At 39.2% G+C, this 13,873-nt stretch overlaps 1 protein-coding gene across 1 annotated transcript; it reads right to left on the bottom strand.

Annotated features, from left to right (window-relative positions):
- Positions 6,412 to 11,283, bottom strand: LOC109233944 (ras-related protein RABA4d). Its single transcript, XM_019399788.1, has 2 exons — positions 10,690 to 11,283; positions 6,412 to 6,981 (listed from the first exon to the last, which is right to left on the bottom strand). The coding sequence occupies exons 1-2, from the start codon at positions 10,914 to 10,916 to the stop codon at positions 6,534 to 6,536; spliced, it is 675 nt and encodes a 224-aa protein (XP_019255333.1). The 5' UTR covers positions 10,917 to 11,283; the 3' UTR covers positions 6,412 to 6,533.

Below are 13,873 nucleotides of genomic sequence, written 5' to 3' on the forward strand. Positions count from 1 at the left end.
GTTAATTGTTAGTGGAGTGCTGTGCCCGATGGGCTGACTTATGTGCGGACTTGCATTATCTGAATACGCATTCATTTGCTTGACTGTTGTCAAAGGATATTTTCAAAAGAGGTTTTTAAACTGAGCCAGATATTTTCTAAAGGATTCTTCACGGTCTTACTGTTTTCAAAAAAAAAGGGTTGTACTGTCCTATATAGCATGATGGAGTGCTCTTACGTGATTTCTTGCCTCTCAGTTATTATTTACTCTTATTACCATTGAGTTGGAAGTACTCACTTTACTCCTTGCACTTCGCGTGCAGTTGCAGGTATTGTTCACCTGGTAGCGGGTTATTAGCTGATTAAAGGTAAGGCTAATGTAGCTGAGCAAGGTGACCGCCAGCGTTCGCGGCACCGGATGTTGTCTTTTGATTTTCCAGAATTTTTCTTTATATATTATTATTGGCCCTGTAGTTGTGTTCAGGTTTCTTTAGATGCTCATGACTTGTGACACCTCGGTCGGGTTGTGTTGGGTTGTACATACTGGTTATTATTGTCGTTAAGCTATATTTATCTATACATTTATGTTTAATAATTGTTAAAGAAACGGATTGGGTTAGTTGGCTGGCCTTGTCTTCACGAGAGGCGCCATCACGANACTGAATTTGAAAAAATTATACCAAGCAAAGGTTGTATAAAATCGAAGTCTGTAACATGCATTCATGTTTTTATATTTCGATAATATTGAGGATCATCTAAATGCTTATGCTAGTCCTTTCATAATATGGGTGATGAATGTTATGAAAATACTCAAATGGACCCCCAAATTCAAACCTATTGTTTAAACAACACTTGTCTTGTCTGGATTAATTTGCCAGACCTTCCCTAACATTATTATGAATGGGTTGCCCTATGAATTGTTGAACCCACTGACAGTCATCTGGTTATGTATAAAGCCACCACATCCAAAACTAGACCAACTACTGCTAAAGTAAGGGTTTATATAGACCTTACCAAACATCTTTTGAATGAAATCTTGGTAGAAACAAGGTGTGAAGAAGGTAATATGGAGATTATCAATCAAAGAACGGTGTATGAAACTACAGCTGTTGGTTGGCTTCTAGTACAACTCTGGGTACGCTCGAGGACGAGTGTTTGTTTAAGTTGGGGAGGATGTGACGACCCGACCCGTCGTCTCAGGTGTTACTGCTTCGTTTCTCCCATTTTATGTTTCCTTATGTTTCGTTATCGGTATGTGGTGTGTTAGAGTTGATTTGGATTGGTTTTGTTAAGAAGTGAGACACTTAGTCTCTTTAAGGAAGGCTTAAGTTGGAAAAGTCAACCGGACGTTGACTTATGAGTTAGAAGGCTCGGATGTGATTTCCGGTGATTTAGTTAGCTTCGGGAAATGATTTGTGACTTAGGAGTGCGATCGGAATTGATTTTGGAGGTCCGGTGTAGAATTAGGCTTGAATTGGCGAAGTTACTATTTTTCGAATTCCGGTTGATAGGTGAGATTTTGATCCGAGGGTCGGAATGGAATTCCGAGAGTTGCTGTAGCTTCGTTAGGTGATTTTGGATATGTGTGCAAAATTTCAGGTCATTCGGAGGTGTTTTGGTATGGTTTTTTATCGAATGCATAATTCGGAAGTTTTTAAGAAACTTAAGCTTGAATCCGATGTGATTTGATGGTTTTAGCGTTGTTTGAAGTGTTTGAGGATTGGAACAAGTTTGAATAAGGTATTAGGATGTGTTGGTGTTTTTGGTTGAGGTCCCGGGGGCCTCGGGGTGAATTCGGGTGGTTAAACGGAAGGTTTTTGGAGTTAATTGCAGGTTCAACCTTGCTGGTATCAGTTGGTTTCGCACCTGCGGTTATGGGACCGCAGGTGCGGTCTCGCTGAAGCGATTGGAAGATGCGCAGAAGCGGAAGTCTTGGCCCTTGCAATATTCCGCAGGAGCGGAAGGAGGACCGCATAGGCGGCCTCGCAGAAGCGAGCTAGACCTCGTAGGAGCGGAATTTGGAACCCTGGTCAGGTTCCGCAGAAGCGGAGCATTGGATCGCTTAAGCGGTCCCGCAGATGCGATTGGGGACCGCAGAAGCGGAAGGTTGCCTTAAGTTAAAGGTCCGCAAAAGCGGACGTTGACCGCATAAGCGGAAGCCGCAAAAGCAGTACTGGACCCGCAGAAGCGAAATGCCTGGCAGTTAAGTGAAATTAATCATCTTCGCGAATTTTTGAAAGAACAACATTTTGGACTTCGGACTAAGGAGATTTTGGGCGATTTTTGAAGAGGGTTTCGAGGGCTATCATCAGGTATGGATTCTTGGGCTTAGATTAAGTTATTATTGTGTATAAACATGAATTAACACTGAAAACCCAAGGAATTAAAGGGTAAAAATGGGGTAAGTTAGGGTTTGAGAATTATGGTGTGAAAATAGAATTTGGAGGGTCAAACGAACTCCGATTTTGGTGAATTTTATATGTATGGACTCGTGGCGAGACGAGGAATCCGGTGATGTAAATTTCGTAATTTTTCGAGAAGCGGGCCCGGGGCTCGGGTTTTGCTAGTTTCGAGATTTCTGCTATTTCTTGGTTGTTTTCGATTGTGTATTGTTCCCTTGGCATATTGTAATGTATTTGCTCTGATTTTGGTTAGATTCGACGCGCGTGGAGGCTGGTTTAAGGGGCAAAGGCGTCGAGAGCTAGAGATTCACCGGTTCGAGGTGAGTAATACTTGTAAATGATATCCTGAGGGTTTGAAACCCCGGATTTGCACATTATAGTGCTGTATTGTGGTGACTTGCACGCCAGGTATGAGCGTGGGGTAGAGCACCGTTGGGGATTGTGACTTGGTCCGTCCCGATTGTTGATTTTACTGCGTAATTGACTGAAACCTACTTGATGCTATCGTGATTTGGGTTGATTACCATGTTTTGGGCTTCGTGCCGATTATTTGAATCCTTTAGGGATTATTATCACTGTTTTCATGACACTTAGCATATTAAATGATTTCAGTCCTGAGTTAAACCCTGTTTTGAAATGTGCAGTCATATTGTTAAAGTTTAAAGACTTAAATTGCATTTTTCTGATGTTTTGAGTTAAAAGCTATTACTTGACATTGCCCGAGTGGCTCATTTGCATGTTCTGGACTGAGGATGGATCGGGCTGCACGCCGCAGCGATGCTATGATGACATTGCGCTTGGGCTGTAGGAGCCCCTCCGGAGTCTGAACCCCCACAGTGAGCGCAGGTACCCAAATGGATCGGGCTGCACGCCGCAGCGGTCATATGCATTGCATTGCATTCATGCATCGGTTCCTATTTGTACTACGTGTCATGACATTCAGCACTCTCATTTCATTGGCATTCATGCTACTTCTTGTACTGTTTACCAGACGCCCTGGTGTTAATTGTTAGTGGAGTGCTGTGCCCGAGGGGCTGACTTATGTGCGGACTTGCATTATCTGAATACGCATTCATTTTCTTGACTATTGTAAAAGGATATTTTCAAAAGAGGTTTTTATACTGAGCCAGATATTTTCTAAAGGATTTTTCACTGTCTTACTGTTTTCTAAAAAGGGTTGTACTGTCCTATATAGCATGATGGAGTGCTCTTACGTGATTTCTTGCCTCTCAGTTATTATTTACTCTTATTACCACTGAGTTGGAAGTACTCACTTTACTCCCTGCACCTCGCGTGCAGTTGCAGGTATCGTTCACCCGGTAGCGGGTTAATAGCGGATTGAAGGTATTGTTATTGTAGCTAAGCAAGGTGACCGCCAGCGTTCGCGGCACCGGATGTTGTCTTTTGTTTTTTCAGAAATTCATTTTTGTATAGTATTGGCCCTGTAGTTAAATCAGGTTCCTTTAGATGCTCGTGACTTGTGACACCCCGGTCGAGTAGTGATTAACAGTTTCTAATGCCATTAAGTTGTATCTTCTATTCATTTATGTTTAGTAATTGTTAGTGAAAGGATTTGGGTTAGTTGGCTGGCCTTGTGTTCACGAGAGGCGCCATCACGACCGGGTATGGGAATTGGGTCGTGACAGTTCTATAAAGAATTACTCAAATTATACTCTACAAAAGAAATTCGTTTTGCAAATTGATTCAAGTTTTTTGTACCCATCCATCTCTATAATCTGAAATAGAAAAAGATAGTAACGAATAAAGAGCTTCCATATATATAGGATGTTGTTATCGAGGACGAAAACAAGAAGGGTGGAATCCTCCTATTTTCTGGGTGAAAATCCTGAACAAACTCAGTAGAATAAATTTAGAGTCCAAGTTGTCTTATACTACTATTTCCTTGTATAATTTAATAAATTTTAAGAAGTGAGAATAATAGAGAATCTTAAGACTTGTCTGGCTATAAAAAAAAAGTGAACAATGACGGTAGATATTGGTTAATGTTATAAAACAATAAAAGTAGAAGAACAATATTGCAGAGAAAGAGAGAGTAATTCTTATTGATTTGGGATGAATTACAATAGAATAGAATCATCTATTTATAGGGAGAGAGTGACTTAGCCACCAAGTAATAACGCTAGAATCTCTATAAATATAGACATTCACCATAAATAGAATTCTATTTATAACAGTTAAACTGTTCAAATTTTCCATGTATATCGGCCTTACTGAATTGCTAGATTTTTCAAATTTTTACTGTATGTATATCTTTAATTAGTGTTCGTGTGAAGGGAGGACAGCGAGAGGTAATTTACTATAAATACGCTATTGATGTGAATAATGAAGGAACAGCGTGCAGGGTTTTTCCTACAGCCTCTTTGTCTTCTTCTTCTAACTTTTGACAAAGATTAGAGATGTATATTGCTGGCAATAAACCGCTGGATATGAATGAAAACAAAACTCAAGAAAAAGTTGGACACAAAAATCGAAGAACAATGACGAAGTTACTAAGAGCTGCTTTTGTTGATGCCTCAGATCCTCCTCCTCCTCGTGAGGGTGACTTGAATCACTTCAGCCATCGTCATCCGTTGCTGCGATTGCGCCTTGGGGAAAGTGAAGGAATCAAATGCAACTTTTGCGATATCATCATCTCTGGTCGGGCTTTTGCTTGCGAGCATTGTGATTATTACCTTCATGAGGTGTGTAGTAAGTTTCCTAGAGAAATTCGCCATGATTTTCACGCCGGTTATGACCACACTCTTGTTCTTAGGCCCTTTAAATCCACGGGCCACGAGCAGTTTCATTGCGCTGCTTGTGGCTATGGTGATGATTCTGATGATTTCCAGTTTCAGTCATACTATTGCTGCGAGTCGTGCAATTTCAATCTTCATGTCGAATGTGCTTCTATACCCACTTCACCTGTTCCTTTCCTTTCCAATAACCAGTGAGGCTGCTGCTCTCTCTTGCTCAATTTGTTCTAAAGCAGTTCCTACGTCGGGTTGCTGGGTATTTTACAGCCATGATCATGATTACTTGTGTCACTTCGACTGTGCTGCTGTAGCCGAATATGGAATGGAGAAAGATTCCATGGGAAAACTTCAAAACCGGGTGCAAACTCTGGCGATCACGAATCGTCCTCCTGCTCGTCCAAGTCAGCCATGTGGGGGCGTCACACATTTCAGTCACCGCCATGCTCTCTTGGAATATAACCCGGACAAGCCCCTGAGTTGCAGGTTTGAAGCTTTCACAGGCTACTTTTGCAGTGGTTGCAATTACTTTATTGATAAGATTTGCTTTTCCATTCCATCCAAGATTCAACATATGTCTCATCCTCAACACTCTCTTAAATTTACCCGTTTCTTAGATCTTGTGCGTGAGGATCTCAAATGTTCAGGCTGCCCTGCTGATTTCAAATATCGTGGAATGGCATACTATTGCGCCCCATGTAAATTTAGTATTGAGTTTTATTGTGCTGGAGCTCCCAAGACCTTGACCTTGGCGAATAATGTATCTTACGAGCTCTTCTTTTCATTCCCTTTCAAACAAGAGAATGCACAGATCAGGTGCAACTTTTGTTCCGGGACAGTGTTGATTAAAGACGGCTTGTATTGCGCCCTCAAAAACAAAGAATCCGAATTTGATAAGGACAGGTTATCTATTCAACGCTTAAAGGAAATGAAGATAGTTTGATTTAACAGAAGTACATCCTCAGCAAAACCTAGGTTTGTCCAATTAGCTGCATTATGTGTCTGTCTGAATCCGTCCGCCTTACTAGCTTGTCCATATAATCCTATCACTTTTAGGAAGTCACAAACAAATCTTTATGCCCTTTTCTTGATCGTTTTTTTTTTTTTGGCAGTGTTAGATGTTGGTTTGTTTTTCTCTTTTTCTATCTTTTTTGTTTCCAGCTAGTGTGCACATCTGCAGTTTAATTGGTTTTAGTTAATTGTGTTTGTGTTTGTTCTAGTAAACTTCATGAACTGTATAGACACAAAGCTAGATAAGCTTTCTAATCAACTTCATTGTTGACAACAATAATCTATTCTACAGAAAGAAAAAATCATTTCCATTTTATAGTAGGATCTTGGATAAAATAAACAGACTTCCATAAAAGAAGGAAGGCAAGAATTCAAGCAACCAAGAGAAAAGATCACGAGGACATGCAGCAGCCACCACTTTTCCCACCAGAATCCGATTCCTGTCCAGGAACAATGATCCTGGTGCCCTTTAACGATTGTGACTTCCCGTAATCTGTACCTGGATTTGCAGTGAGCGTGTTCTTACTAATGATTCGATAAATTTCTGTTAAAATTGTCATAAATGCACTCTCGACATTTGTGGATTGAAGGGCTGATGTTTCCATAAAGAATAGATTCTCCCTTTCTGCAAATTCTTGCGCATCTTCAACTGGTACAGCTCGAAGACTCCCTAGATCACATTTGTTACCAATGATCATTATAACTATGTTCTTGTCTGCATGACCTCTTAATTCCTCCAACCATCTAGCCATATGGTCGAATGATTGACGTTTTGTTAAGTCGTAGACTAGCATTGCGCCAACTGCACCTCTATAATATGCACTTGTTACTGCTCTATACCTGTGAGAGGAGAGATTTGTTGAGTTATAACAATCATCCAATTGGCAAAAGTTATGAGATTATTAAGTATGACCCTATGACAGGGAAAAATATTGATACCTCAATCCCAAAGTATAACATATTTAGAATTAATCCAATCAAAATATAGGTCTGTGCCCTTTCCTTCCACCTATAGTACCATATTACCTCAAAAGGAGGAAGATAAACCAGGAGCATAAATCCATCTACTTAGCTTGATATATTCAAGATTGAGATACTCACAACGAACATTAACACTAGAATGCTATTCTAGAAGACAACGTGTCTTTACGGTATAACATCACGGGAATCCAGCAAGATAGAATCGCATAAATTTTCTAGCAGTAGCTTTGTTAGATGTGTGAACAAAATCCTATATGGAAAGGTGTTAAAGAAAAAGAAATTACTTATAAGGAGTTAGATATTCTTAATAATATGAGGCTCTTTGGGGAAAACTATGCGAGTTTGGCCCAAGCGGACAATACAACACCGTGTCAAGAGTATCTTTAGGTTGTTTTAGCCCAACAGCTTTTACCATGAACCATAATAGAAACTAGAAAATAAAGACAGGAGAAATGGGGAAAAAGGAAAGGGCCGCAAATAGGGAGAAGCATGCCAAATATTCTAGTACTTGAAGTAGGATCATACATTGTTAAGAAGAAATTATGACTTCTATCTGAAAATTGGTAGAAACCAAAACTCAAGAAAAATAGAAATTAGGGCTGTGCATAATTTGGTAAATACCGAATTACCGTACCGAAACCGAAAATTTTGGTATTTGGTATACGGTATTTTGGTATGGTATTTGGTTTAAGTTTATAAAAAAATTGGTATTAGGTATGATATTTGGTATTTTAAAATAAAATACCGAAATACCGATACCGTACCGAAATATTATATAATATACAAAACATATGTTATCAATTATAACATAAATATAAAAAATCTAAAATTTTACTTTCCTTTATTCTCGAAGTTCATCAATTAACTCTAAACAAATAAGAAGACATTTCTAACGATCAAATAGTCTTTTATGTACAATTTTCTCTATTTGGATCGATATTTGCTAGTTTTGGACAAAATTTTTGTCAACAAGCATTTTCAGTTTTGTATTTTTGAGTAATTTAATTAAGAATATTAGAGTCTATGGCTCTATGCACTAGCTAGTATTCAAACCGAATAAATCGAAGTTACCGAACCGAATAAACCGAAACTGAAAGGAGAAAAACCGAACCATACCGAATTTAATTAGGTACGGTATTGGTATAGGATTTTAAGAAACCGAATACCGAAAATACCGAACCGAAATGTCTAAATACCGTACCATACCGACCGACGAACACCCCTAGACTAAATCATCACAAAAGTAATTTGAAGAATAATTATTGGATATTTTATAAATAAAAGAGAGGAAATAAATTGATTTGGAGCCTTTAAAATTATAGAAAAATTATAAAAATATTTATGCATGCTTATAACTGCATATGTACTATTTTGAAAGTATATATATGTATTAAAAATATATGAGGAAAAATTGGGTATCAACAGCTGCCCCTCTTTACCCGGGAAGGATGAAAGAGTTTTCGGGTAAAGAAATGATGGCCAATTTTGACCGAATGGGATGTTTCGAAAGATAGAGGCCGGACTCCGGTCTTGAGTTGCCTACATATCCCTAGTTTTGTAGGAATCAGGCCATGTGTAGTTCTGGATTCATTGGCGGAATATACCGATGAAGTCATTGCAAGAACGGACACGAGATGCGAGAGCGGTTATGGTGAACGGTTAAGTTTGAGCTAGTTTGAAGGAACTGGAGCGAGGTCGCTCCTGCTAGGATAGCGGTTGCTTGCTGATCACCTGCGGATAAAGAGATGCTACAAACATGTGTTTGTGCGAAAATTTAAACATGATGCAGATTCCCTTTGGACCATGAGAGCTGTCTTTGGACGGTTAAAGATGACGTCCTCGGACCATGATGTCCTGGGCCATGAAATGTTTAGTGAGGGATTCGCAGGCCATGAAATGGTGTTCTCGGGCCATGCAGATGGTGCCTCCGAACCATGACGCCTTTGAATAATGATATGCAAATTTGAGGGATCCTCAGGCCATGACATGGTGTCTTCGGGCTATGAGGATGATGCCTTTAGACTATGACGCCTTTGGATAGATTGGCGATACTTCAGCTCATGAGTTGCAACGATATGATGTTAACAAGACAAGGTTTAGTCTTGCAAGATGAAGGGCAGAGCTTAGCCCGATAGAAGAGCGAATAAACAGCACCGGAGTAGAGCAACATTTATGCAAGGAGGGACAATGTTTAGTCCCTTGCAGATGGAAGGCAGTGCTTAGCCTTATGCAAATAGGGAGGCAGGGATTAGCCTCATGCAAGATATGGAGGCAGGGATTAGCCTCGTGCAGATGGGGAGGCAAGGATCAGCCTTAGGGAGGCAAGGATTAGCCTCATGCAAATGGGGAGGCAAGGATTAGCCTCATGCAGATAGGGAGGCAGGGATTAGCCTCATGCAAGATATGGAGGCAGGGATTAGCCTCATGCAAATGGTGAGGCAAGGATTAGCCTCATGCAAATGGGAAGGCAAGGATTAGCCTCATGCAGATAGGGAGGCAGGGATTAGCCTCATGCAAGATATGGAGGCAGGGATTAGCCTCATGCAAATGGTGAGGCAAGGATTAGCCTCATGCAAATGGAGAGACAAGGATTAGCCTCATGCAAGTATGGAGGCAAGGATTAGCCTCATGCAGATGGGGAGGCAGGGATTAGCCTCATGCAATTAGGGAGGCAAGGATTAGCCTCATGCAAGTATGGAGGCAGGGATTAGCCTCATGCGAATAGGGAGGCCAGGATTAGCCTCATGCAAGTATAGAGGCGGGGATTAGCCTCATTCAAGTAGGGAGGCAAGGATTAGCCTCATGCGAATATGGAGGCAAGGACTAGCCTCATGCAAGTGGGGAGGCAAGGATTAGCCTCATGCAAGATAGGGAGGCAAGGATTAGCCTCATGCAAATGGGGAGGCAAGGATTAGCCTCATGCAGATGGGGAGCCATGNGTCTTTATGTACAATTTTCTCTATTGGGTCGATATTTGCTAGTTTTGGACAAATTTTTGTCTAACAAGCATTTTCAGTTTTGAATTTTTGAGTAATTTAATTAAGAATATTAGAGTCTATGGCTCTATGCACTAGTTAGTATTCAAACCGAATAAACCGAAGTTACCGAACCGAATAAACCGAAACCGAAAGGAGAAAAACCGAACCATACCGAATTTAATTAGGTACGGTATTGGTATAGGATTTTAAGAAACCGAATACCGAAAATACCGAACCGAAATGTCTAAATATCGTACCATACCGACCGACGAACACCCCTACTTAACCATGAGGACCTAATTTCAATTTATAGTTGGCTTGGAAAGGAGCATTAAACTTTTTTTTTCCTGTTTAACCATTAAGCTCACTGGACCGACTAATACGAATTTGCGCTAGATAAGCCCAGTAAAGGAGTAAAAGAAAGTTTGTCTATTTACAGAGATTAAACTCGAGACCTCTAGTTAAGAGTGGAGGATCCAATCATCCCACCACACGTGACACGTCTCCGCGGTTTATTAGATCCATTCCTTGTCCATAAAAAGTGAAAAAGAGAAGCAGATAAAGAAAAATTAAAGTGAAAACTGCACACCTTTCTTGTCCTGCAGTGTCCCAGATCTGTGCCTTGACGGTCCTGTTATCTACAAGCAGAGTCTTTGTCTGGAATTCAACCCCAATTGTAGCCTTTGAATCTAAGCTAAATTCATTCCTTGCAAATCTAGCCAAAAGCTGGGATTTTCCAACTGCAGAATCTCCAATTAAAACAATCTTGAAAACATAATCAATCTTTTGATTATAATCTCCATACAAATTCGACATTATACCGAAAATTTGTATCAGCCTCTCTTCCTCCACCGATGCCTTTCAAAATCTCCAGATTTTAGCATATGATCGAGATTAATATTGATCGAAATTTTTACTGAAAAAAATTCAAAAGGTTAAAATGACCCTGATGCCAATTTCTCATGCACGATTTGAGTTAGAATTAGGTTTATTGTTTGATAAAGATAATTAATTTTGAAGATCTGTTGCTCCATGCATTCATGGGAGAGTTGAGGAGATAACTTGGAAAAATACCAACGGTTAGTACGGGCCCCTTCAACTGTTTTCTGGAAAAAGGAAAATGAAACAAGAAAACAGTTTTTGTTTTATTTAATTTTTCCCTGATTTTCTAATATAGAATGTCATTGACATTGCTAACATATTTAGTAAATCGTGAAAAAAATATATACTTACATTTTAGTAGAATCCTGCGTTTTCAATTCCGCTGAAAATTTCTATCATTTAATTAACGGATAACTAAAAATAAAGAGCTACGTGTCCTTCTTAGAATGCTTAGCATGATAATTATTGATTCGGAGATACGCGTGTCAATGGTTCGGTTTGGTCGGTTATTTTATAAATTTTATACCATACCAATTTTTCGGTTATTCCTATTATGTATAACCAATATTAGTCTTTTCGAAACCGTCCCAATCATATCGGTGTATCGGTACAGTTCAGTTAATTTTCGGTATTTTTTTTAAATGTCATATAAAAATCATTAGTAGAAGTAAAATGCAATAACATACGTACTTTTATAGAACTTAGCAAAACTCTCTAGATATTTTTACATTTTAAAGGGTTATGAATTAAGAAAATATGAAAGATGGCTAGAGTATAGATCCATCAACTACTCTACAACAGCGTAAAAGAAACAAACAAATAACAATAAAGAAAATATAAAGCACTCGAGTGGAAAGATATTAACGAAGCTGGGACTGAGACTCAAGAATAAAGTCTATAAAAGATTAAATATTCAAAAAGATAAATCTAAATCATACGAAATTAAACGTAATCAATACATTGTAGTTTGCTACTCATAATCGCTACAATACCTTATATCTTGCTAGTGAATATGCTGGAAATGATTTAGTTTCAATAAGAGTAGCATACTAGGTTTGGGAATTATGATTTTTAGTTTATTACTTTTCGGCTTGTAATTGTTTTCATAATTCTAAGACCCAAGGAAAATTTACTGTTTTATTATTTTTAAACTTAAATTATAAATATATTTTTCACATGTAAAATTATTCGGTACAGTTCGGTATTTTTTTCGGTTTATTTTCATAAAATAAAAAGCCTGCCCTAATTATCGATATGGTTATAGATTAATTAAATAAAAACCTACGGTTTTATTAACAGAAACCTAAAATAAAAATCGATTCGATCGGTTTAATAAGTTTTCAAATATTCATTGACACCCCTATTTAGAGATGTCAATATTGTTGAAGCTGATCAATCGTTGTTGAGTGTTTATCACAAACGTACTAAATTATTAGATTATAATATAAACTAGAAAATTAATTAGTTGTGGACACCAGCTACGTATAAGGAGCCCACTCCATTAGGTGAATCTTTCAAATGTGGACATAATCTCTATTACAGATTTAAGATATATTGTAATGCATTTTTTACCCCAATCTGTGTAATTTAATATGTTATAGCAAGTCACTTAGTGTGACGACCCAAAGGGTCATCACCTGTTTCCTCATCCGTTCCGTGCTTCCGAGGCCTTGAAAACCTCATTTTTACTTGTCTCGATTTGCGTGCGCAGTCCGGGCGCGTAGCCGGAAAGCTTTTATGTTGAAATATGTGAATTCTGTGAAAAATTTGAAGAATTTTGGTATTAATATGTTTAAGGTTGACTTCGGTCAACATTTTTGGTAAACGGACCCGGACTCGAGATTGGACGGTCCCGGAAGGTCCGTAGAAAAATATGGGACTCGGGCATGTGCCCGGAGTCGAATTCCGAGGTCTAGAGCCCGAGAAATGAATTTTTCTGTGAAATTCTTTTTCTGAAATTATTAAGGAAATGGAAATGAAAATTTAGTAAAAGACTATGGTATCGGGCTCGTATTTTGGTTCCGACGCCCGGTACAAGTCTTATATATTGTTTAAGCGCTTTCTGTGAAGTTTGGTCGAAATCGGACGTCGTTTGACGTGTTTCGGACCTAATTATCTAAAGTTGGAAGTTTATGAAATTTGAAATAGAAATGATGAGTTTGAGGCTTGATTCAATGATTTTGACGTTATTTTGGCGATTTGATCGCTCGGTTAAGTTCGTAGGATGTTATTGAGTTAGTGTGTGTGTTTGGTTAGGAGCCCCGAGGGCTCGGGAGTGATTCGGAGGTGGTTCGGGGTGTTTTTGGCCTAGGAAGTGTTGCAGAATCTCTGCAGTCAGTGCCCAGTTTTGTTCTATGCGATCGCGTTATAGGCCATGCGATCGCATACCTCTGCAAACCCATTCTATGCGATCGCACACCCCCCTTCTGCGATCGCAATTCACAAAAGGCCCCGCCCCACTTTGACCCTCTATGCGATCGCACCCATCATCCCGCGATCGCAGTGACCAGCCCACTTTACCCTATGCGATCGCATTCCCTTTCCCGCGATCGCATAGGGCAATTCCGTCCAGTTAAATAAAAGCTCAAAACAGAACCAGTGACGGGATTTCTTCATTCTTTTCACACGGGCTCTCCTCTTAAACCCTCCATAGACGAAATTCAAGCTCTCCTTCCTCCATAACTCTTTGGGTAAGTAATCTTAACATCTTTCCCTCATTATTTCTTCATCTAATTACTAAATTCCTAGCCCTAAATCATGAAATCAAAGTGAAAATTTAAGGGTTTTGGGTAGAGTTATGTTTTATGTAGAATTTTGGGTGATTCAACTCAATTTGGGGTCGAATCTTAAAACAAATTATATATTTAGCTACTCGTGGGGTTATGGGTGAG

The sequence above is a fragment of the Nicotiana attenuata genome, chromosome 10, assembly GCF_001879085.1.
Source record: "Nicotiana attenuata strain UT chromosome 10, NIATTr2, whole genome shotgun sequence".
In the NCBI taxonomy this organism is placed as follows: Eukaryota; Viridiplantae; Streptophyta; class Magnoliopsida; order Solanales; family Solanaceae; genus Nicotiana; species Nicotiana attenuata.